Here is a 26,573-nt window from a genome sequence, read left to right as displayed (position 1 = left end):
GAAGAGAACATGGATCAGACCATGCTGGTCATACATGGTCATGTGAAGCATGTATGCTGACTTGTTCTGAGTAAGATGAAGGCCACTGAGCAGAATGATGTGACATTTTGAGAGGCTCGCTCTCTACTGGGCTATAGTGTAGGGGAGGCAGAAGCAGCCCAGTTAGAAGAAAATGACAAAACTTTGAGGTGGGAAGTCTTGGCATCTCAGACCAGGACAGTAGCATGGATGCAGCGAGCAGTCAGATAGGTAAAGGTCAGGCTGGTGGGAGTTCCCTGTGGTTTGGATATGGTGTGTGACACGCAGCGTGTTTCCAGGGCTCCCCCACCTAAGGACAGAGCTGTGCTTTTAAAGTGCAGGAGAGGACTACCGGGGAAGCAGGTGGTGGTGGCAGGCAGGAGGAAGTGGGAACTGGACACTGCGGTCATTTAAATTTGAGGTACACACAGGGAAGATGGGATGTAAGCCATTGGACACAATTACCTAGAGTGGACCTGGAGGGGACTTGGGAGTCACTGTGTAAATGGTGTTTAAGTGACAGAATGAGACCATGAGAACAGGAAGAAGTGGAAGAACTGCTCTTCAGCTCTCCTGGGTGTCTGGAGAACAGGAAAATGCAAGGATGAGCAGAGGAGCCTGGGAAGGAACCGTGGAGCAGAATGCAGGAGCGATGCCTCACCGAACACGAAGACGACACTTCAGAGGGCGTAACAGGTTCCATTTGCTGTGGAGACCGTCCTAAGCAGTGAACAGTCTGGCCTGTAACCCCACTAGATGCTACTAGGCCCCGTATCCCCAAGATTCTGACGACATTCCTTGGGGAGGTAGGTGGGGGGCAAAACCACTGCTGCCTGAGACGCAGTGATCTGGAAGCAGCAATGGTAATAAGCTCGAGACACCTGACTCTAGGCCCAGAGACATAAAGAGGGAAGAACAAGCAACAAGCAACCTGAGGGGTGATGGGCAGCCGTGTCTTCCAGAACATCAGCTTTTGCTTACCGAAAGGGGCCCAAGGGGAGTGTTTCCAGAAAAGGAAGAAACTTAGTATCTTTTGTCTATCGCTACAATGTAGCAACTCCAAGAATTCTGTGGCGACCTGACAGCCGTCAACTAAATGTGCTGCTTCCTTTGCTTTAGCCAGGTCACCACTCGGATGAGTCACCACTTCCTAAGAAATCATATAATGTAAGTTTCAGTAACTGCATTTAATATATGCTGACTTAGCTGCTGTAGAAGAAACCAAGGACCCCAGAACACCCGGAGTGTGTCTGGAGGGACCTGCAGAGTCAAGGCTCTCTGCTGTTGCTGGGTATAGAGGCACACCGGAAACCCTCTACTAAGTCAGAGCTGGGAGGCGGAGGCCTCTCCATCATCCCGTGTAAGATCTGCAACAGATGGGTGAGATCGTTCCTCGCCACTCCTCCTCATTAGCTGTCTACTTGTGTGCCCTACAGATGAAGCATCACCCAGGCTCTCAGCTAAACGACGAAACCACTTTAGAACTGTCATAAACCATGCACTAGAAAAACTACTGCAAGTACACTAACAGAATGTGAATGAGACAGGGTTTTCCTTCTCTGAGAAGCACTTAAGTTCTAGCTCAGGGCTACACTGAAGAGGCTGTGAAACAATAGAAAGGAGAGATGACATCTCCCCTCTTCCATAATGTTCCCTGGTACAGACACCCGGATGCCTGTATGGAGAAGAAAAGAGCCTCCCGTGGAGTAGGTCATCGGCCCACCCTCAAGAGCCACGGTGTGGTGGTTCGCACTCAGCCATGGTATAGGCGAGCAGCTCACATACACAAAAGAGCACTTGAACTCTGATGTTAGAGAAAGCACTTTGTCTTTAATTCTGTCAGTCTCTTTGGAACTAAAGCTCTCGGGTCCTCTGCACGCCTTAAGGCATGCCGGCTTCCGGTTTACCTGGCTGAACTTGTGCCCAGGAAGCCATCAGAGGGCCACGGTCCTAAGAAGACTCCTTGGTGCGCTCTGCCCACCGGTGTACGTGCACTCAGACTTCTCAATAAACTTCCCACAGCAGGACCAGTGCGGACGACCTGGGTGTCCTTTGTGTCCATGGCCACAGCCAAGGTACCCACCTGCATGATACAAAGTGGGGGCAGGGGGAGGTCAATTGAAAGGACAGCCCAGCTCTTGCTACACAAATTAAACCTGGAACACTCAGACTTAGGCAGTGAAACTTTCTCCTGTTTCACTCACTGTAACCAGAACAATCAAGGCAGCCATGGCCAGGCCAGGCTCTCAAAATTCTGTCCAACTTGCAACCTGAAGGCGATCTAGTTTGCATTTGAACTGTTATAGGAACTGGTTTGGATCTTGCCTACAAGTGATGAGTGACATGAAAAAGGAGGGCAGGTTAGTGGAAAAGGAGAAAGGTCCTGGGCTGGTTGCACAGGAGGGTACAGAAGCCCATTTTGTGGACCACCATTAAAGACATGATGGAAGTTTTTTATTATTATTTTATGTATATGAATGTTTTGCCTGCACGAATGTCTGTGTACCACGTGTGTGCCTGGTACCCAGTAAACAGTTGTGAGCCCCCATCTGGGTACAGGAATTGAACTTGAGTCTTCTGGAAGAGTAGCCAGCACCCACATGATTGCATCTCCCTCGCTCCAAGATAGAATAAATTTAAAAAAATACTTGGTTCTCTTGCCTGGAGAGCCTACCTTCCCAGAGAGTCAGGCATTCATTGCTCAATCATCCACTCCCCTAATCTGCCCATTTGAGATTCCTTCATGATTTTGGGTGGGTCTGCATTTCACAGGGCTCAGACAGCTAAAATGGGTACATAGTGAATCTGAGAATCCCACAGAGACACATGAGGCCGGTGGACTGGTCGCAAGGCCTGTGGACCTGTGAACTCTATCACGAAAGAACTCAGACCTTGAAGCCTGTCCTTTCAATTCAAGCTTACTGTGTAAGCTCCTTGTCACGCCTCTAAACGTGGGGCTAGAATTCCAGAAGTACAGCCTCAGTCCAAACACCCTGACCTAGTAGCTGTGAGGCAGAGAAGGGAAGGACCCTTGCTGCTGCATGAACTAGCAGGCTTGAGGACTCTGACTGTCCTTACCTGGCATGGTGCCTCCGCAGGCACAGCGGGCAGCTTTCTGGCCTCCGCTGGAACAGAAGGTACAGCAGTGAAACACACCTGGATGTGGGCGATGCTTTCTCCTCACGGTCACAGTGAATGGTGAGCCCTGGAGGGTTCAGGCCAAGAGCAAAGGTATCAACGGGGTGTGCTGAGCATCGGTGCGTGATAAGCAGGCTCTAAGTGGAAGGAGGGGCAAGATGCGGGACAGAAATATCTCTGGCTAGGGACTTCTCAGCTGGACGGGGCAAATGGAAGCACAGTGAAACTGGACTCGGATACGTGTTGCCCTTCTGCCATGCACCAGGGTCACCACATCCACCAGGGCACTGACTATTCAGAGCTACTAAGCCTCTGGGCACTGAAGACAGTTCCACAGGATCAGCTTCATTTTCAGTGATGTCGGAATTAGCTTGGGTTTGGCTCAAGCCCTTTATGGACTCTGCCTCCTTCCAGCCTTGGATGAAGTGGGGGTGTAAGCCCCTCCACAGTCATCTTGACTCAGGCTTTCGTGTGACTGACCACAGTCTTCAGGAGTCTCTATGTCGGGTTCTTGAGGCACATCGTGGGAAGTTACTGGGCTGCCGCACCACAAGCTAGGACATGTGCAGCTTCTCAGTCACGTGTCTTCTCACAGAGCTAACACCTTTCCTCCTACCTGACCCTGGACACCACAAATCTGCTCGTCCTCTTAGTAGTGACCAAAGGTACAAGGGAGAGAGAAAAGTTCCGTATGTGTGGCTAATGAGTCTCAAGGTAGTCACTCCATCCACTTTTTCTTCAAGGATAACTTGTATTTTACTTTCTCCTGGGTTTAACACAAATGTTTATTAAGTATTGTATTTTCCTGTCCCCAGGTCAGAGCCACATCATCGGATAAGGACAAAGTGGATGCCTGGTACCCCCACAAGACTTCCCAATGTTAAAGTCTCCCTCTTTTGAAGGGAAGATCCAGAGACTGAACCTCCAAAATTATGAGCCAAAAATCAACCTTTCTTTCTTTAAGTTTATAACTCTGGTATTTTGTCACAGTTATGGAAAGCTGGCAAACACAATTTTTCTAAAAAAGAACCTGGCAGCAAATATGATTGGCACATCCTGTAATTCCTGTACTTAGGAGGTCAAGGCAAGAGGATCGAGAGTTCAAGGCCAGCCTGGCTACATAGTGACTAGTAGGCCAGCTTACAGGTGATAACAACACTCTGTCCCGTATCTCATACAACAAGAAAATGAAGCAAAACAACCTGAAGTTGGAGTAAGAGGGACAAATTCCAATTTCGGTTACAGAGCTACTGACGATTGGGCCAAGACTGGTCTGTCTGCGTAGGCTTTAAAGAAAATGGAAGAAAAGTATACAGAAACATCCAACCCACTCCTGACATACTGTGAAGAGATCAGTCATGGCACTGAATGCATCTTCTTAGCACACAGGCCACATGATTAATATGACCACGATGGAGCTTATGGCCATCAGCATTGCCTTCTGCCTGAGGGAATGACTGTTCCAATGTCAGCGGAGACTTTAAAACTTCCTAAACCAAGAAGTGTTGTCTTACTTGTGGGGGATTGGATCCACGGTACAGATACACATATGTATGCGCTGACGGTTAGGCAGATAACAGACAGACGACAGGAGGAGCCGTAACCCTGCAGACTGTGGCCTACTCATGGTGTGGAAAGGTGGAAAACTGTCAAATGTGTGTGCTTCTCTGCTAAGGACTCCCCTGTGGTCAAGACATCTTCCCTGGATTAAGAATCCCAACAAACTAGCCAGGAGAAGAATAAAAGGCAATGTAACTGCCAGTCAGGGAGAGAGGCAGCAGGGTCAGGACCGTGAGCACCCCTCTAGTAAGAACAAGAGTCGCAGAATCTGGGCTGTGCCCATGATGCAGAGCAAAGGACAGCCTATTTCCTCTCTTAAGCAGCTGATCCTGTGAGAGATTCTGAGCTGACAGCAAGCATGGACCTTCCTCACCTGTACGTGCTGCTCTTTGATGCAGACCCACACAGTGTAGACTCCAGGTTCCTTGGGGGTGTAGGAAACATGGTATGATCCATCCTTGTTGTCCTTGACCACCGTTCTGACTGGGCTAAATGAAAGGAGGTTCAGAAGGCCATTCCCTCTCACAAGCCTGCTCCAGCTGCCCCCATTTGAGGCCTGAGTCATGTTTAATATGAATTCTAAATGCCCCTCAAACTGAAGGTAAACAGCATCAGTTCTACTTTAGTCCAACATCCTGAGAACCAGGAGAATGTTTCTGTTCTCTTTTGCAGGTCTTTGTTGGACTCTCTGCCCTGTGGCCCCTTCTCCTTAGGCCAACTGCAGAGGGAAAAATATGTTTATATATTTATTTATTTCACAATCCTGAAGCAATTTAATAGGAAAAGAGACTAGGTTTAAGAAAGGGTACAATTCTGTTACACATCAAAACAAAAAACAAAAAAAAAAGTCTGCCCATTCCAAGTCTGAGTCTGAAATGAGGACAATGTGGGGCAGCAGGCAACTCTATAGAGAGAGAAAACTAAAGCTGAGCCATAAAACCTACTCAGGGGACACATTGGATTAATTGTGTGGGATCATTTTCTCATGGCATTATGGAACCATACAATGAAGGAGTCCTGGTTTTTTCCTCACTGCCTACTACACACGATACATTTCACACACACCTGTCTTTCTTATCTTTGGGGACAATGATGACCTGGACGTTGTCTCCTCCTCTGCCCATGCTCTCTCCCGCAGCATCCTTACAAAGCAGGGTGAAAGAGGCTGTCTGTTTCTCTCGAGCCCTGTGGAGATCTGCAAAAGACAAACAGTGCTCACCCCACAAACGGAGACACCATGGCCCCCAGTCAGACCAAACAAAGCTTATGTTTCCTAGTTATTTGAACCACCCTGTCTCCTCTCGTCTTCTAGGCCATACTGCTCAGGTACCCATCCTGGAGGCCTGGGTAAGTGGTTCAGCAGCAGCTGATTTGGGTCACGTGGGATTCTGCATCTTCATTTTAGCTCTAAGGAAACTCTGCAAATATTTAGGATTAATCTAGGTGTCCAAAGAAAGCCTCAAAAGCACCTTCTGCAAGCCCCAGACCCTACTAGACTAGGAAGAGGATACTGCAGTCCAGTGTGCTGTGTCCCTGTCGTGAGAGCTGCAACTCAGAAGCTATTGCCAAGGTGCTGGGGGACTACCCACTGGCTACAGCCTGGAGGCCAGCATGCAGAGGAAACCAGGTTTCTCAGCCCTGGTTTGTGAACTACCAAGCATTGTGGAGAGGCCTATGGAGGGTCTAGGAAACTCCTGAAATTGTATGTCCTACTTAGTGGGTACTTCTGGGAAAGACCATTCTCAGAGTGATCTGTGACCTCCAGAGAGTTAGAAATTCCGTGCCAAAGTGAAGGCAACTCTTGAATACAAATTTCCCATCAGGATTGATCTGTGAAATATGTCTAAATAACATGCTTCCCTTAGGAACAGAACACTGGTATAAAGAAACCATTTCTAGCTGGGCCTGGTGATGTACCCCTTTAAATCCAGCACTCAGAAGCAAGTGGATTTCTGTGAGTTTGAGACCAGCCTGTTCCACATAGTTACAGGTCAGTCCAGTGAGACCCTGTCTCAAACAAACGACCTCAACCTACCAAATCCTTTGAAACACCAACGATACAAAGTTTGTGTGACCCAAAATGATAGGGAAGAAAGGAAGCTGTGATTCTGTCTTCCTTGTTGTTTGTAACCCTCAACATAGCGCCCAAGCATCAGGAGCTGCCATGCGTGTGTCTGCACAGGCAGATTTTGCCTTGTCCTAGGCAATGCTGTTATCTCCTGTGGGCGTGGCCAGGCTCTATCACCCCCAAAGCATGGTCCTTAAGGTTCTCGGGAGCTTCTGCTTTTCTGAAATGGAACAGGCTCAAGCTTCACCCCAGTATCAACTGTGGCCTGCCCAGACCAAGAGAGAAGGAAGAGCAAGACAAGGAGTCACAGCCTTTCGAATCAGGACGCTCCTCCCCTTGGTTAGTGGCCAGACGTGGAGTACACCTAGCTGAACCAGCCTCGCTGCTTTATTCCTTTTGACACATGGCCTCCTACAGCCCAAGCAGGCCTCAAACTTGCCATGCATCCAAAGCAGTCTCAAACTTCTGACCCACCCCCTGCCTCCACCTACCGAGTGCCGGGATTATAGGCATGTGTAGTCATGCTCAGTTGTACATGGTGCTGGCCATCAAACCCAGGCTTTGTGCAAGGTAGGCAAGCACTCTGCTGATTGAGTGCCACCCCTAGACAACAAGCCACACAGTTCACAGGCCTCTATATATCATAACCCCGTGCACTGTCCTCTCCGTGCCAGTGGGAAATGCGTCCCTACCTTCTCCCAGAAGGACACATTTAGCTGGATCAACTTCTTTGGTGTTAATGGCCCCGTATACTTCATAGCCTCGGCACTGGCCTGCCTTCTCCCAAGGAGAGAAGCTGATCTTATCATTCACTCCCAGGAGGGCGCTGTATTCAACCTTGTTCAGCTTCCTGAGGCGCTCGACCACTACGCCCTTGGTGATGAGGATTTCCAGGTCTGAGCCACTGGTCAGCAGGTGCTCGGTGAACTCCACTCCAGTCCGCATATCTGCCAGCAGCTGTTCCAGCTGTGCTTTCTGCAGCTGCAAAGAGTTTTCCTTCTGGACCCGTATGTCATCCAGCTGTTTCAGCAGTTTGTCCCGATGTTCCTCGATCGCTTTGATGTAGCCCTCAGAGAATGTTCGGATATCAGCTGCCACTGCCTCCACTCGCTCCTGGAGGCCACTGTTCATGCTTTTGATCTGGGCCAGGGCTTCCTCCAGGGCCTCCACGTGGGGCTGGGTGCCTCTAAGGAGCTCCCGCACAGAATCTCCGTGCTTGTGGATGACGTTGCTGGTGAAGTCATAGGGGTGCTCTCGGTGCTCCCCAACTACACAGTCCCGACACACTGGCCGGTCACACAGTTCACAGAACAGCCTCAGCTCCTCTGCAGGGTGAGCAGGACACAGGATGGGCTTTCCAACCCGACTGTAGCCTTTCAGATCCTTCAGGTCCACCATGGTGTGATACATCGTCTTCTTCTGCCGCCTGGAAAGAAATAGGAAGTGAGGGAATAACTCTAGAGGGAGACAGTTTGGTGAAGAGGTTCTAGGAGTTCAATGGATTTGAGTCACACCCCTCAGAACTTCTAATACCAAACTATAGGATCCTCTGCTTTATTGTTTTTCCACACAGTGAGACCCAAGCCCATCTGAGTGCTGGTGTTTAGAACACAATACATATATACTTGGATTTGGCTTGGAATACATCTTCAAAAGGTGCAATGCTGAGACTATGTTCCGAGAAACTCTCACTCAAGAGATAATTTGGTAAGTTTAAACAAGAGTCGCAGCCCACTTCCAAGTGCACAGTGGAAGACAAGTACCGAGCAATACAACCATGCCAGATGGATCTATGTAACAATGAAAGCAGCTGGCTGGCTCTCACGGTCTCTTGTCTCATGTTTAAGTAACATTTTCGTAAAGCAGTTCCTTTGACCAGCGCCTACATCATGTACACTGGCAGGCCAGAACTTCCCCCAAGAGTCGTGAGCATTAGCAGAAAGTGAAATCAATGGGCACTAAAATCAAAGCTCTCTTTAATTCCTCTTTTCTATAGCCTCCTAGGGGACTCAGGGAAATCCCTAGGAAAATGCAGTGACTGCTTGTAGTTCCCTGGTAACATTCCCACCAACTTGAAGTGCCCATTCTGGTCCAAGTGTGGCTGCAGAGAAAATGGGTCAGCTGTTGAGCTGGCAACACGACCGTCATAGGGATGATCACACAGGTTAAAAATAGGGAGCAAAGACAACTGGGTTCTGTTGGTAAGGCCAGAAAACAAAACTGTTCTAGGTTAATCTGAAACCCTGCTTAGTTTTAGTGTTTCGTTTTCTATTCTGATGCACTAGAGTGGGATGGAGGAGAAAAGGAGACAAAGACTAAACAATAACAAACTTCACTGAGTGTGATCAGAGACAAAATACCCAGTTAAAATCTGCCAGCCCGCTCTCCAGGTACAGAGGTATGAGGTACGGCATAGGCATAGCCAGTCAATACCTATGCCGAGAAGGCGGCATGCATTTAGTAAAAAGAGCACACAAGAGGCAGGTCTGAAGAGAGGACTCATCTCAGTTACCAGCTTTGGGAACTTGGCAAGTCACAAAATAGGGGTGAGATAAGCACCCGTCTTTCTGTAGAAGTTACAATGATCAGATGAGATCGAGGGCAAGGTCTGTGCTAGCACAGTAATCCTGTCTCTCCAGCACCTGGTGCATATTCAATACACGAGCGACTGGTGATGGAAGGCACCCCAGTGTGCTCTGTAAACTGAAACCTTTGATGCTTTTATTACTAGAGGTAGCAGGCCGGCTGCATTAACTTCCATTCTAGAGCTTGTGATGGCATGGTGTGTTGTTCATTGCCATTTGGTAGTGTCTGAGAAAGCCTTCCTTCTGACCTGCCCAGCAAAGGATTTGTGTCTTAATATCTTTTTTTTCCCCCAGAGCTGAGGATCGAACCCAGGGCCTTGTGCTTGCTAGGCAAGCGCTCTACCACTGAGCTAAATCCCCAACCCCGTGTCTTATTATCTTTGCACTCCACTCTTGAGCCACAACAGGTAGGGTATTCCCTCTTTACCTATGAGCCTGGCAGCAGAAGTGGCAGAGATTGGCTTTGCAGGTCTGACACCTCTTCTCTACTTCTCTGTCGCTGCACAGGTCACACACCAGGCCCTGACCTTCCCCACGCAGACTCTCCAGCATCACATCATTCATGGCCAGGTGGTCTATCGTTAAAGCCTTCACTCCACCCAAGGGCAGGTCCACCTGAGCATCACATACCGGACAGAGGATGCCAATCTGTGGCTGCAAGCTGCGTGACTTGGGTTCCTGGAATATTGACCCCTCAGAGCTTGTGTCTGAGTCACCCCCACGGATGTCCACTACTGAGAACGGCTCCAGCTTTTCCAGACACGTCGTGCACACCGTGTGCAAGCAAGGCAAGAGCCTGGGGGCTTTGAAAAGCCCTAGACAGGAAGGGCAGTGAGTCTTGCCTGAGTTGCCAGAGGCGCTCGCATCGGGGAGTTTGTGCACGAAACCCAGAAACAGCTTCCTGTTTTCTGACATCTTCCCCACGTCTGCACCCAGTATCAAAAAAGGCCCCGCGTAGTCTTATAAAGCAGGTTAAATTCACCCTAAGGCAGAGTTCCCAGGATTGGAACAGAGGCCACCAGGGCTCTCGTGTTGCCAAATAAAAGGGCAACCGGAAAGAGGGTGCCTCTGAGGAACCATCCACAGATCTACTCTGGATTTGTGGCAGGGCCCTTCCTTTCCACGGCATCCCATACCAGACACGTCCACGCCCTCCTCTACCACCCAAGTCGTCCTCCTCGCTAGAGCTTCTAGATCTAGTCCCCAGCTAGTCCTGCCACCACCGCCCTGACCCCTGCATTTCGTGTCCTTCACGGCTACCCCCCTCCCGCCCCACTGGTCCCACCCCCACCACGCGACAAGCGCGCCCTCTCCCCGGGCGATGAGGTAGTGGGCCCTCCGGCTCTCCCAGGGTGCGGCGCCAGCTGCCGCCGCCTCCCTTAAGCTGCCCAGAAGGCCCTAGAGCCGTCGCCCCGCCTCGCACCAATCCCAGCCCAGGTAGGCTCCGAAGAGTCCAATCACCGTCCGAGAGGGGTGGGCCTCGCCTCCCGGAGCCTCGCCGCCCTCCAGAGTGACACCACTGCCATCCAATAAGCCCAGCAAGTTCCACATCCTCGCCTGGTCACTCGCGCGGCGGGACGGCCGGGACCAAGGAGGGAAGAGGAGTCTGGGAGCTAGCGGCGTAGTGTCGTCGGCGTCACTATTTCACGAAGATAAGCTCTGGCCACCAGCGAGGCCTGAGGACCTTTGAAAAAGCCTCGCTGAGTGCCGCAGGAGGGATCCGCCCCAAGCTCACATAGGGTCCTCCCATTGGTGCGTGGTACTGACAGTCGGCCGAGGTGTAGCCCGAAGCATGCTGGAACTTGTAGGCGGGCTCCCCTTGGCTTCGGAGGCCTCGGGGAAGCAGGGTTTAACTTGCCAAGTCTCTTTCTCGGTTTTCTAAGCATTTTTCTATTCTGGAATCCCTTAGGTCTAGCGTGCCGGGTACCAGAACCCCCGCAGCTGGCTAGCTTCTGGCATCTTCAGGGCAAAGGTACCTCCGGCTCTGGTTCCAGGAACCTAACCGAAAAGTTTAGAAAGGCTGCCCCTTGGAGCTCAGCTGAGTTTCCGGAAGACGGGAGGGCACAGGACCTAAGAGTTAGATACTTCTCAACCAGAATTCTACAGTAACGGAAGGAGGTGTGGGACAACGACAAGCAGAGCAAGTTTGGCAGCTGTTTTTACAATCAAGGGGGGCTCCTGACTAGTCACAATGGGACAGTGGAGGATGCCAGTGAGGGACAAGCCCTCTGTAGGCCCGAAAACTAGTTAGGAAGATGGACACACCTGGTACCCTGAGCATTATTTTTTCTTTGTCTCCTTGAAGAATTTTGCCAGGAATTTCAGATCCATTCATATGGAAGCTGCTTCCTACTCGTGGGGTCTGAGACCTTGATCTCTGAATTCCAAAAATGGCAACAACATGGCTCCTTAGCTACGACTGTCCTCATTCTTCAGTAGCTTAAGCCTCTGCCTGTCTCACTGTTTTCCTTTGTTTAGAACTTTCCTTATTTGATTTCGATCCATGGACAATCTGTTTCAGGGACCTCTTTATTAGAGATGTCATACTGTATTCATACAGTCGGAGCCTACACTTTTATAAAGTATATGGACTCTAGATGGAAAAGGCCCCAAACTATGGAAATACGAAATTAAAAAAAAAAAAATAAATAATCTGGCTATTTCTAAATACGTTGGGTTGAAGATGTAGCTCACTGATAGAGTGTTTGCTTACTATGTATTAGGCTCTAGATACTGTCTCTAGCACATGTGTGTGAACACAGACACACACAGACACACACACACACACCAGGAAAAAAAAAAAAAAAGGTCTGGTTTAGTCTTTATTGTGAGGGTCTTGAGATCTGGTTCTATAACTTTATAATAAGTAAAATATCTGTGAGTTACTCAAAGCCACCTTTACATAAAAGTCACGTGACTTCCCAAAGTAAGATGCCTACAGAGGTCTTAGAAATGAAAGTGGTCTTTACCTAGACTTACCATCCTTTGGTCCTCTGCACTGCCCTGACGGAATCCCCTTGCTTCACTCCAGTATGCTGAAGCAAAATACAAAACCCCTGGACTTGGCTTTGCTGTATACTCTTGCGCTGAACTCTGCCCTCCTCCGTGCTTAGTTATACTGTGTTTCATCTCTTATTCATAACCACATCACATTCCCCTTAGTGGGCATCTAACTTCTTAGAGAACTGCTCTATAATTTATATGCATTATCTCATTAAATCTAACAGCTTATGAGAGAACAGCCTGGAAGAGGTCTGACAGTCGGCCTGAGCGAACATCTGGGACAGAAACAGTCTTATGATGTCATGTCTGAGAGTCTGCTGCAGTCAGCTTTCCCCTTCCCTTTCTCAGCTTCTTACGAACCAAATCTCTCACACTGAGCACCTACCTGCCTTCCACCGAGGGGAAAATGGGACTACCTGGAGGGCGTGCTCCCTTTCTACTTATAAGTCTGTGCATCTCCTCCTTTCTCACGACACTGATTGCTGTTTCTATCCCAACCTCTTCTGCCTCTCCTCCCTGACACTTTTCAATCAGTCCTTTACACGGTCTTTCTTCCGAGTGATTGAGTCCTGAGGGGGAAATGAATCCAACCTTGACCCAGTCCCCTCAGCCTACTTAACTGGTGGCCCTCACGCCACACACTCACCACCACCAATTTATTCTTCCTCTTTCGTGTGGAGATCCTGAGTGACGATATTGACGGACTTCTCCCAGCACTCAATCATTTCAGTGTTTGCTGAGTAGTTGGTCTGCTTCCGTACTCTCCTTTGTTAGCCCCACTCCTTCACTTTGTTCTGGATCTTTCTCATCTGTAGTTCCTCTTAAAGAGTTGAGTCCTAGACCTTTAATTTCAGTACTGACTGACCTCTCCCCCCAAGTTTTTATCGTAAATGTCTAGTATAACTCCGCTGCAAAATATGTTCCCATCACGTAACCCCCACCTTAAATGTCTCTGGGGTTCCCTCGTCATTAAACTCTATGCTCTGAATCTTCCTGTTTCATTCTCCCGAGGGGAAGCTCACTCTTCCAGCCTGAAATCTTATAGTCCTCTTGGCCTCCTTTCTCATTTCCCGGATCCAGGCAGGCATCAGTTTCTTTCCATTCCCGTTGCCAACACCTTACTGCATAGAATTTTAAAGATGGTACAGGATTGTATCACTCTCCCTTCAAGCACCACATTAGTTTCTGAATCATTCTTGACTTCCTCTTTAAAAATAGCTAATTTGATCTTCCAGGTTAGTCGTAAAACCATGTTAAGCCATGTTGATTGTACCGAAGTTAGAAAGCCAGGGAGGAAAGATGACCTATCGGGAGATCAGGAATGCTGGGTTCATCCAACAGCTACTGAGTGAACACATAGAAAGGAAACAGGTTCTGGCGGACTTATCTTTCACCATTACATCTGTCTCTGTCAGTCACTATCCCTTCATCTCCCGATTGCTCTGGTTAATGTAGCTTGCCTGTGCCTCTGTTTAGACATCTGCTTCTCCAGGAGTCTTCCATTCATGGAGCCTTTGCTTTATATCTCTATGTGTGCTACCCATATGTGCTAGAGAGATTTTTGTCAGCATGACACAAGCTGGGACATTTGGGAAGAGAGAACCTCGGTTGAGAAAATGCCTCCAGCAGACTGGCCTGTAGGTGAGTGTTGTGGAACATTATTATTATTATTTATTAATTAATTTTTTTCCAGAGCTGAGGATCGAACCCAGGGCCTTGCACTTGCTAGGCAAGCGCTCTACCACTGAGCTAAATCCCCAACCCCATGGAACGTTATTTTAAGATGTGTTACGGGTTGGGGATTTAGCTCAGTGGTAGAGCGCTTGCCTAGCAAGTGCAAGGCCCTGGGTTCGATCCTCAGCTCAAAAAAAAAAAAAAAAAGATGTGTTACATTTGTTTATGTTGTGGAGTATTTGTTTAATGATGCAAAGATGTGTTGCATTTGTTTAATTCTGTGACGCTGTGTTACTTTGTCTAAAACACCTGATTGGAATAATACAGAGCTGAACGGCCAATAGTTAGGCAGGAAAAAGGATAGGCAGGGCTGAGGGCTGGCAGGCAGAGAGAATAAATAGGAGAGGACTGAAATGTAACTTTAGATGTGTGTGTGTGTGTTATCACAGCAACAGAAAACCACACGAGAACACTATGCACCTCAATTTTCTTTCTTTTCTTTTCCTATCGAGCCCTGGCTGGCCTGGAACTTGGTATGCAGACGAGGCTGGCCTTGAACTCTCAGGAATCCGCTTGCCTCGCTGCTGGGATTAAAGCTGTGCGCCGCCACTACCCGCTGCATCACATTTCCTGTATGCTATATGTATGTATGTATTACCTGATGCTGCCTTCTCCATCACTGTGCCTCTCCGCTTTTTTTTTTTTTTTTTTTTTTTTTTTTTTTTTTAAAGATTTAATTCTTATTATTTTAAAATGATGTGTGTACGTGGGTATGTGCACATGAGGCATCAGATCCCCTGGAGCTGGAGTTAGAGGTGGTTGTAAGCCACCCAGTGTAGGAGCTGGGAACTGAACTGAGATCCTCTGGACTGCTAAGCCAACTTCTAATCACATGGGCTCCTGTCTGTGTGCTGCATTTCAAACACCGGCTACAGTGCCTGGAACACAACATGTTCAATAAGTGGATATGTGGCTGAGACTCGTAGTTCATATCTAGAAGCTCATATCAGGACAAACCATCGGGGAGATGCATTGCTTATTTCAGGTTTTTAGCTTTCTGAAGTTGTTCATATGGCCTGGTTCCTAACATACGACTCTTTAATGCCATCTAGTGGAAATAGCTTCTGTCAAAATACAAGTTCCAGTAAATTTGGATAGTGCTCACTCGGTTCTTTTTTAAATATTTTTCGGGGGCTGGGGATTTAGCTCAGTGGTAGAGTGCTTGCCCAGCAAGCTCAAGTCCCTGGGTTTGGTCCTCAGCTCCGGAAAAAAAAAAAAAAAAAATTAACTGAGAGAAGGAAGGGATTGAATAGGCTCCAGGACACAGTGAGTTCTAGATGTTTTGGGTTTTACTTAAAAAGTCACGATGCTAAGCCAGGTACAGCATTCGACAATAGTCCCAGCACTTGGGAGGTGGAGGCAGGAATACCAGGAGTTCAAGGCCATTAAAGAAAGGAAGGAAAGAGGGAAGAAGTGAAGGAAGGAATAGAACATGAGGTGATGTAATTATGAGACACAGCAGTATGAACAGCTCCCATTACGTCACTGGTGATAAGTGGGCCGCTGTTCCACTTGGAGATGGTGGAGATGAGATGGTTAGAATGATGTCAGTTTTCAAGCTCTCCACAGAGGAGAGGACTGGACTGAACTACACAAGACATCATCAGCCCCACGTTACTTATTGGTAAGGCAGCCATTTTAACAATATTGATTCTGCCAACCTATGAGCATGGGAGGTCTCTCCATTAGTCCTTGCCCATATTGATCTGCTGTCCTGTCAAGGAGCAAGCCATAAAACCAGCCAGGGCATGGGCTTGTAGAAAAAATCTCTACTGTCTTATTTATAATACTTCATCCTTTGTACCTGACTCCTGTTGACTGACAAGTGTATGTCGTGGCCCCCAATAGCCTATAATCGACATAGTCAGAAAGTGTCAGTCTTAAGTGATCCTTAAACTGTGTACACTTGATTGTACACATGTCTGTGTCTTTCTCTGGAATTCACTTTATCTGTTTATCACACACTGGAGCTCATTGTCCACCTTTCTTGGAAATAAATGTTTTTAAAAGGTATCTGGTATATTATATATTTTCCTTTAACAACATGAGTAAATGCTTTTTTATTATAGTAGTTGCACATACATTTATCTCCCATGAAAAAACATATGTAATTGCCTAAAATGGGTAGTATAAAGGAAACAATGCATTAAGAAGTCAAATTTCATGCCGCATGTGGTGATAATGCTTGTCATTAAAATTGGAGAAGCAGTTGTAGGGTTCTCACGCTGTTATGCTAGAGAATTGGTCACAAAAGCGTGCTTTGTGCGCCTGTAAACACTGCATTCTAATTTAACACGCTGTCTCCCTCTCAGGAGTCCTCCAGCTCTTGACTCTAGTAAATGAACGGTGGGCCAACTTTCAAGGTTAGTTTTGAAAATGCTGGTTTAAACTGGACCTTTGGTGTGGTACACATTTGCCCTGGTTAGTTGTTGTTTTTTTTTTTTTTTTTAAGATTTATTTACTTATTTTATGTGTATGAGTTCTCTATCTGCATGTATGACTTTATGCAGAGGAGGGTATCTTATTTCATATATATATATATGAAATATAAAATAGATGGTTGTGAGCCACCATATGGGTGCTAGGAATTGAACTCAGGACCTCTGGAAGAGCAGCCAGTGTTCTTAACCACTGAACCATCTCTCCAGCCCATGCCCTGGCTAGTTTTATGGCTTGCTCCTTGCCAGGATGGCAGGTCAGTATGGGCAAGGACTAATGGAGAGACCTCCCATGCTCATAGGTTGGCAGAGTCAATGTTGTTAAAATGGCTGCCTTACCAAAAGCAATATAGTCAATGCAGTTCTCTTGAAAATTCCAATGGCATTCTTCACATAAAGAGAACATTTAATCCTAAAACTTAGGTGGAAGCAGAAGAGATCTCAAACAGATGAGGCAACCCTGATGAAAATGCTGCAGGCCACAAGACCTGGCTTCACACTCAGCTGCAGCCACGGTAACAGAAGCAGCGTGGCACTGCTGTAGACCCACACGACCTAGACAGAAGCCCATACACTTGCAACCGTCTGATTCTCCACAAAGGTATCAAACCATGCCCTGGAAAAAAGACCACCTCCTGCAGAAGTGCTAGTAATGAAGTTTAGGTATCCAAACTAGAGCCTTCTCTCTCACCCTGTACAAAAATCACCTCAAATAGACCAAGGGTAAGACCCAAAACTTTGGAAAGTGCTCTAGAGCTAGAGGTAAGCAATAGCTTTCTGAATAGGACTCCAGTAGTTCAAGAAATAAGAGCAAGAACTGGCAAAGATATATCAAATTAAAATGCTTCTCTACAGCAGAAGAACAGTCAATGGAGAGAAGAGACAGCCCCTAAAATAAGAGAAAAGTCTTTGCCAAGTATTTATCTAATGGGAGTAATGGCCATAATACATAAAGAACTAAAAGTGGGACAACAGACCAGTTAGCTCAGTCAATGAATGAGCAATGGAAACGAACAGACACTTTTTAAATGAAGATACACACATGTGCCCGTGTTATATGTAAATACACAAACACTATTTAACACCCCTAGCCAAAATGCACACCAACTACTTTGAGATTCTATCTCACCCCAGTCCAAGTGGCTAATCATTAAGAAAACAAGGGTGCTGGAGAGATGGCTCATCAGTTAAGAGCACTGGCTTCTCTTCCAGAGGATCTGGGTTCAATTTTCAGCTCCCACATGTGTTGAGGGATATTTGGACACTGTGTGAAGATATATTGGTGTGTTTTGGTGTGATAAGGAGCTGAATGGTCAATAGCTAGGCAGGAGAGGTGGGATTTCTGGGGAGAGAGAGGAAGAGGATGAATCTAGGTGCACAGATTTCTCCAGCAGAATCATAGCAAGTCGGATGTGCCATTCTGAGGAAAGGTCAAAGCAATGTGGCAGAACATAGATTAACAGAAACAGGTTAATTTGAGTTAGAAGAGCTAGTTGAGAAAAAGCCTAAGCTTTTTCATAATTTCCATAATTAATAAGTCTCTGTATCATTACTTGGGGGCTGGCAATTCAAAGAAAGTCCAACAAGAAAGCTTGCTACACATGGCAGCAAAAAAATCATCTATAATGCCTTCTGTCGTGCAGGCAAGTAGAACACTCATATACATAAAATACATAAATAAATCTTTGGCCAAGTGATGGTGTGAATGCCTTTAATCCCAGCACTTGGGAGGCAGAGGCAGGTAGAGCTTCGTGAGTTTATGGCCAGCCTGGTCTACAGAGTGAGTTCCAGGACAGTCAGGACTGTTAAACACAGAGAAACTCTATCTCAGAAAAAGAAAGAAAGAAACAAACAAACAAAAGCAAACAAACAAAAGGCAATCTGTTCACTGCTAGTGGAAATGTAAATTAGTTCAGCCACTATGGGAAATAAGTATGGAGGCTCTTGAAAAATTTAATATAAAAGTTTTATATAATCCAGCTGTACCATTTCTGGGAATATATCTCAAACAAAACAAAACAAAAAAACCCAAAACTCAAATATTATATGCTTTTCCCCTGTATGTGTATGTGGGAGATAGAAAAAAAAAAACAGGGCTGGAGGGATGGCTCAGAGGTTAAGAGCACTGACTGCTCTTCCAGAGGTCATGAGTTCAATTCCCAGCAACCCACATGGTGGCTCACAACCATCTGTAATGAGATCTGGTGTTCCTCTTCTGTATACATAATAAATAAAGAAAAAAGAAAAAAAACAGACATGAAAGTACTGGAGATGTGGAGACAGAATGAGGGAAGGAGAAGGCGGGATAAAGGGTTAATAGAAGAGGTGACTATTATCAAATGGTATTATGTAGTTGTCATAATGAAAACCTTATACTCCACAATCAGTACAATAATCACTTGGGCTGGAGAGATGGTCCAGTGGTTAGGAGCCCTTGCTTGCTTTCAGAGAACCTGGATTTGGTTCCCTGCACCCACATGGCAGCCCACAACCGTCCGTAAACCCAGTTCCAGGGGATCTGACATCTTCTTCTGGCTTCCCAGGGCACCAGGCACATACATAGTGAGCATATATATATGTGTAGGCAAAAAAACAAAACACAAACAACAACAACAACAAAACCCCTGCAGAATGCTCCTTAAAGGTCCCACACATGGTAATAGAAACGCAGCCCTACTGCCCTGCCCACATGTTATCCTCACAAGGCCTCCAGCAACTCAGGCCAGGCTCAAGGACTAAAGCACTGTCTGCCCTGGGGGTTTGCTGTGGGAGGGCTCTGGTCTGAGCCAGAATTGTGAGGAGGAAGAGAGGAACACCCCACTTCAGTAAAAGAAAACAAGGAAAGGCCATAAGCACAGACAGACTTGTAGTTTATTTTGTATTTAAAAAAAAACCTGATATAAATAAAAATTAAATTAGATCTAAAACAATAATTCAATCTGTATTAAACATATATAGCTGTTTCTTATTTTCTAAACAATACAATATAACAACCATTTAGCATTTACATTGCCTGTGTGATGTTATAAATAGAGAAGTTGAAAACCAAACAGAATGCATTCATGTGATACGCAAACACTATACCACTCCCTAGAAGAGACTTGAGCATCTGCAGCTCTTGGGATCTACAGGATGTCCTGGAAGCAATTTTCCACAATATCAAAGGTTAAGTGTGTGTGTGTGTGTGTGTGTGTGTGTGTGTGTGTGTGTGTGTGTATGCACATGTGTGTATGTATGAGTGTGTATGTGTATGTATGTATGTATGCATGCATGCGTGCGTGCCTGTGTATGTGTGTAGTATACATTTTTATCAAGAAAATATGTATGTTTTCTAAACAAGCCAACAATTTAGAAGAATATATATGAGTAACATCTCTTATGACAAGTCTGAGATCTGAGAAACTAGTTAATTTTTTTTGTTGTTAAAAATATCCTCATATTATGCAGGCAGTGATCTCGAAAGCTTTTAATCCCAGCACTCTGGAGGTAGAGGTAGGCTCATCTCTGAGTTCGAGGTTAGCCTGGTCTACAGAGTGAGTTCCAGGACAGACAGGACTACACAGAGAAACTCTATCTTGAAAAAAACAAAACAAAACAAAATCCATGTATTATAAAACTTACCATGAATGATTTCTAAACTTTCATAAAGAAAAGCATAGCGAGCTCAGAAATCAAGTTCTCAGGGCTTGGCTTTGCTGGCTAACAAAGTCCTGTCCCTCTTGCCCATACACATCCCAACTTTTCCTTCTCTTCTTTGCTGAAAAATCTTAAAGCAAATCCAAGACATATCATTTTTATTATACCAATAGTATATTAAGTAATATATATCAATATTATATTTGTAAAGGTTAGATGGAAAATATTTTTGAAATTTCCGTGAAGACATCTTCACTTAAACATACTGTAAACTAACATTTTGTTTAATTTTTAAAATGTCCTTCATTTGAAAGAGGGCTCAGGTGAGGGTTAAGAATAAAATAATGAATTTGTGATTGTAAGTAAAATGTGTATGCATGCCTACACACACACACACACACACACACACACACACACACACACACACACACACAGACCACACCATGCCATCCACATTGCACTGCTTTCTCTGCAGGATTTGTGGGGCCGTGCTGCTTCTGATTTTACACTTGAACCCCCTTCAGATTTTTCCCCTTCCTTTGGAAGAGTTATTAAAATGGTTAACAAATGCATGCCTTTCCCCCTCATTTCTCTGAGTGATGAAACCCAGAATGACTATAAAAGGGCAGGCTGTGATTGAATGCAGTGTCTCTTCTTATTCAAATGACAGCTAACTTTTCTGAGCACAAGTCGCCTACAGCTTAGTAACAGCATTTACAGCATGAGTAGATTATAATACATCATGGTATAGAGAGACGTTTATACATTAGTTCCAGAGATGTTGGTAGGAAATATAAATAATGTTCCTAGCTGCAAGAAAATGTAAATCCCCTTCACCTACTGAGGCAGAGCCTAATTATGTATTCTAGATTGACAGCAGCTATTTTTTCTTAAGTACCTATTTCCTAGGAAGCATTTAAATCAGCGCTGCATTTTAATACAATGTTCATTTATTTGCACAGTATGTAGAACCTGGAAGGACTTTCTATCTTTTGTACAAAGGCAATGTCTCTTGTTTATTTTCTTCTCTTATTTAATGAGCAATATTTGCCATTTCCCAGAAATTCGGATGTGACAAAGCCCGTCTCTCCTTCAACATTAAGTGTTGCTCTGTTAAAATCTCCTAAGAACATGGTTGGTGTAGACTGTGGTAGCACTGAATTGGGTTGAGGATGAAGGGCCCTACTGTCAGAGATTTGTATTTGAGGGGCTGAGAGGCAGAAGTCTCGGTGGAGAGGCTTACAGGCTGATTGGGAAGCTGCCTTTGTTGAGCAGACAGCACCCTCTCCTCGTTTCGTGCTCATGCGTGGCCTGGAGCTGTGCTGTTGGAGTCGGAGAGCTAGGATGAGCAGAGAGCAGTCCTTAGCATCCCCACACAGCCACACCCCAGTCCTGTGCTTGCGGATGTGGGAGCGTGTAGGAAGAAGCAGTTGCCTCATGCAGCTGTTAATCACTTGAAATATGGTTAGCCCAAATTCAGACACGCTGTAAAAAGTAAGTGCTGACTTTCAGAGATTTATACAGAAAAAGGATGTAAAGTATATCATTGATTGCATTTTGAAATGATACATATTTATGTTTATTTTCATAATTTGTAAGTAGAAACTTGTCTGCGTGTGCGTGATTGCATGTGTGTGTACAAGCATTAGGGTGTGCCCATGTTGTTTTCACACTCTTTCCATCTTATGTACAGAGGCAACATCTCTCACTTGAACCCAGAGAACTCAGCTAGTCAAGCTAACCAAGCAGGCTGCCATATCCACCCAACTGGGTGTGGGGATCCAGACTCTGGGCTGGGGATCCAAAACTCTGGACTGGGGATCTAAACTGTGGGCTGGGGATCCAAACTCTGGACTGAGGATCCAAACTCTGGGCTGGGGATCCAAACTCTGGACTGGGGATCCAGACTCTGGGCTGGGGATCCAAACTCTGGACTGGGGATCCAAACTCTGGGCTGGAGATCCAAACTCTGGGCCTCACCTTTATACCACAAGTACCTTACCCACTGAGTCATAGTATAAATAATCATTTTAGAAAAACAGTTTTAGGTTCATACAAAACTGAGCAGATTCTATTTTTCTCCCAACATAGTAACTCCCCCCATCAACACTCTGCACCACGGTGGTGCTCTAGTTACTGTCTGTGAACTGAAGTCACTGTGGTGTCCCTTACACTTCACAGTCTGCATCAGGGTTCACATTAGTGGTGTATGTTCTATAGGTTTTGACAGGTGCTAGTGTGTACCAGCCATCACAGAGTGTGTGTCTCCAAAGTTCCCGGTGCTACATCTCTTCTTTAGTCTGCTCTTCAGACTCCTGGCAACCCTCTATGGACTCACCTTTTCTCAGTGTTACCCAGTTGGAATCAGACAGACAGCCTTCCACGTTGATCGCCTCATCCCCACTGTCCTTCGTATTCAAGTTTCCTTCATGTCATTTCACAGCTTGGTAAACTCATGACTTGATGGCCACCTCCTCTTTCTTTTCTTCCTTCTCCCTTCCTCTGCCCAACACCCTGTTTCTCTCCCCTTCCCTTTCTTCCCCCCCCCCTCTCTTCTTTCTTTGTTTTTTTTTTTTTTTTTTTTTTTTTGAGACAGGATTTTACTTTGTAGACCAGGCTGGCCTGGATGAGATCCACCTGCCTCTGACCCCCAAGTGCTTGGATTAAAGAGGCGCACCACCACACCTGGCCCTTTCTTTTTGTCTTTTTCAAAGAACACTTCTTTGTATGAGGGCACTGCAGCTTATTCATCCCAAAGTGGTAAGATCTGAATACAATTCTACTAAATAAAATCAATATTTAAATCCTTTCCACTTGTTCTGCTACACTTTTAAGGTGGCTACTAGAACAGAACCACAATAAATTCCAATGAATCCTCTTTGGGAAGTTCTGCCCTGGACATTGGCAAAACCAAATAATCAGTAGCGTTAGCCTCAGAACAGCCTTCCATTTTAACAGCCACCTGGATTCTGTTGTTTCCTACAAAGGGCGTTGTCCTAGGGGCTTGCCTGGTGTGCTTGGTTTCCTTGGCTGCCCCCACCTGATGTGTGTGTTTCTCCATCCCCCAGTTCCCACCTCCCAGTGACACTTACAGCAGGTAGGCAGGTAAGCTGTTGCCTTGGGAGTAGGTGGTTGTTGACTGATCTCATCTCTTACCTTTGCACTGGGTCTTTGGGGACAAATAGACATGTGCCCATGTGGCTTGTGTTCAACAGAACACTGTTAGGGGAAGAGATGAAACAGAATATTAATAGATAGAGACATGTGTTAAAGCTCCTAGAATATATCTTACGTAGTTTATATTAATATTTTTTTTTCTAAATATTACCTGGAATAGTTCATTCTCTTACAATTTGATTCATTTTTCTTTTACCATCAATCTGTTTCTCTCCTCTGCTCTCAGTGGGGGCAACATTGTCTCCAAATGAGCAAAAGTTGTGATTTTGCAGGTGTTGGGAAAAAAGTCTATCCTCTCAATGTATAAAGCACATACATATTTCTGTACATTTATACACACACACAGTACAAATGCAGATACAGCATATCTTGGATAACATTTCCTGTGGTGAGGTAAGTGTTCCTTGGGGCCTGATCACGACATGCCGACAGGCACAGCTTCCTGTGCTCGACACAGACATTCCTAGCGTGTGCACAGAACAGCTGCACTCCGTAATTTAAGCCAGTTAACACCCCATATTTCCCCCAAAGAGGAAAGAGTATAAAATAGAGAAACTATATTGAAATATTTACATTTGTATTGCACCCTATCTTTTTGAACTCTGGACTGCAGCTCTGCTCTGGGTTCCTGTTGGAGCCACCGTGGAAAGACAGAGCAAGTGACGGGTGTTCAAACTCTCCCCAAACAAAGCTATCTCTGCCAAGTCATTTATATTTCCTCTGTCTCTCTTTTCTCTCTCTCTCCTATAGTAGCTTGGTAAAGAGTATGTAGGTTTTTATTGCACCCTTTTCTCAAATATTTTCTTGTTTTATTTGTTTACTTTGAAACAGGGTTTCACTGTGCAATACAGGCGGGCTTCAAACTTGCCATTCTCCGGCCTCAGCTTCCTGAGTTCTGGGTGTCCACCACCGTACCCATCTTCAGGTGGCTTCTAAAAGTTGAGGTAAAATGCTATCACATACATACCTCTACCCACCTCTGCACTGACCTGGTCTGGGACCCTGCGGAACCCAGGTTCTCTCATGTCTAGCCTTGTGTATTTACTACCCTCCTGTTTATATGGAACCGCTCATCTGGCCTTCTGGAGACTTCTCACACCCTTTGCTTGCATATTTCCCAGAAATCTTTTAGTTCCCTTTCTTCCAGGAAGTCTTCCATAACCACCCAACCCCACTCATATCTAAATTAAGCTCCCAAATATATTTCAATTATTATAATTATCCTCACACATCATCACACTTACATATTGTCTACCTTTACTGCACCATGAATGCTTTAAAAGCAAAGGTTATGGTTTATTCATCTCTGACCTTAACAGCTCACCACAGGGTTTCAGAACAATATTTATTTTATTTAAAAAAATAATTTCTCCATAAAATGTATAGTTGTTTTATAGAATTCCATCCCAAAGGACAAAATAAGAAAAAACTGTTTTATTTGCTTTGTACACCTTTACTGCTGATAACAGTATTTCACATTAGACTTTTATAAAATATTAAAAATAGCTCCCAGATCCCCATTATTATCCTTGTAAAAGTCTCTGTGAAATATCCCTGACAGTGCCTTGAAGCCCAGGCTGCTTCAGCTCCAGCAAAGCCCTGCTTAGGTCTCTGGAGTCAGCACTCTGCAGGACCGCCAAGGGAAGTGGAATGTGGAGGTTGCAGAGACAGAATGTTAGGGAATTCTTTTTCAGGATTTGGGAGGTCAGTGAAAGAAACACATAAAACCAATAAAGATAGATAATGATGAATACATGCATACATATTCATAGTTACCGTAAGGTAGATACTATTAGCCCCACACGTTAGATTTCCACCATTGTACATAAGGTCTGAAATAGTCAAGGAGGAATGCGTCTTTGGCTTCTCCATTTGGAGGTTTCAGTCTGTGGTGCCTGGCCTCAGTGTCTTTGGCCTGTGGTGGCACAGTGCGCCATGTCAGGAGTGTGTGGCAGAGGAAGTCCTTTTCACCTGGTAGCTTCTGGGAAGCAGGACAAGGAAGAGGGGGGAGTTAAAGAGCCAGTCTCCACCAAGCCTCCAGCCGCCTGACTTTCTTTACTATGCCTCAGCCTGTAGAGGTCTCATGGCCTTCCAGTGTAGCACACAATGGGAGACCAGACCTGTGTGGGCATTTACAGTCCAAACCACGAGAGCCCACTATCAGAACAATGGAAAGAGAAGCCGGAATGCAATGATAAAGTAAGAGTTGTTCTTTTTTCTTTCCTAGATTTGTAGACAGATCCGCCCTATCCAGGGCCCACAAAATGAGTCTACAACTTCCCAGCTCCCACACCGTGTGTAGGTAGGTAGGACTCGGGCTGCAGTTTCATTTTTCACCAGCAGGATTCCAGCCTCGCCATTCCTCAGATGAATGAGTGAGAGGAGGTGAAGTCAGTTGCCTTTCTAATGTACTTCAGGTCCATAATTCTATATATTTACTCAAGAAAGGGGCCCTAATAGACACTGTATAAACCATGAGTGTGAATGGATGAGGATAGAGCACACAAGGCCATCATGGTTAGGAAGGTGAATTGATGAAGAATATTTTTCTCTATGATATAAATTGCCAAAATGTACACTCAAGTTTCTTTGCACACCAATTAAGAAAAATTGAGGTTCATTTGTCTTGAGCCCTAATAGATTTCTTTGCTGCCTAGTTGAGTAGTGGTATTTCCTGTCTCCTGCTTGCAGTCAGGAACATCTCGCTTCTAGTTAGTTTTTCTGTGGCTATGATAAAATACTCTGACCAAAGACAACTTCGGGGCAGAAGGGTTCATAAAGGTTTAGACTTCCCAGTCACAATTCATCACGGAGGCAAGTCAGGGCAGGAACTCAAGCAAAAGCTGGGGAGGAATGGTACATCTTGGCTTGTGTTCAACTGGCTTTCTCATATAGCCCAGGCCCACTGTAGAGCCTAGGGATGGTGCCTCCCACAGTGGACTGGGCCCTATTGATAATCAGTGAAGGCAATCTGTCACAGACGTGGCCATAGGCTATTCTGATGGGGGCAATTCTTCTATTGAGGTCCCCTCTTCCCAGGTGACTCTAGGTTGTATCAAGTTGGGAATAACAAATAAGCAGGACAATCTCCTTCCTGTTTCCCCTCAGGAGCATGCAGAGGACCTGACAGAATTATTGGATCAGACTAAGCACTGTGCCATGCTGAGAATTCCTCATTCATATTTTTTTTAGCTAAGTCTAGTGAATGTTTGCTTC

The 26,573-nt window shown here is 45.7% G+C and overlaps 1 protein-coding gene across 2 annotated transcripts; it reads right to left on the bottom strand.

Annotated features, from left to right (window-relative positions):
- Positions 1-1,828: 1,828 nt before the first annotated feature.
- On the bottom strand, positions 1,829-10,614 carry Trim45 (tripartite motif containing 45). 2 transcript variants are annotated; one of them, XM_036191217.1, is made up of 6 exons: positions 9,797-10,614; positions 7,477-8,210; positions 5,782-5,911; positions 5,090-5,204; positions 3,097-3,223; positions 1,829-2,101 (listed from the first exon to the last, which is right to left on the bottom strand). In XM_036191217.1, the coding sequence occupies exons 1-6, from the start codon at positions 10,282-10,284 to the stop codon at positions 1,953-1,955; spliced, it is 1,743 nt and encodes a 580-aa protein (XP_036047110.1). In that variant the 5' UTR covers positions 10,285-10,614; the 3' UTR covers positions 1,829-1,952. The 2 variants fall into 2 exon arrangements, with proteins under 2 accessions (XP_036047110.1, XP_036047111.1); XM_036191218.1 differs by having other exon boundaries at positions 1,951-2,101; positions 5,090-5,199.
- Positions 10,615-26,573: the final 15,959 nt, after the last annotated feature.

This window comes from Onychomys torridus, chromosome 6, assembly GCF_903995425.1.
Source record: "Onychomys torridus chromosome 6, mOncTor1.1, whole genome shotgun sequence".
NCBI lineage: Eukaryota > Metazoa > Chordata > Mammalia > Rodentia > Cricetidae > Onychomys > Onychomys torridus.
Note: the sequence above shows the minus strand (reverse complement) of the source record. Positions and strands in the feature narration are given on the sequence as shown.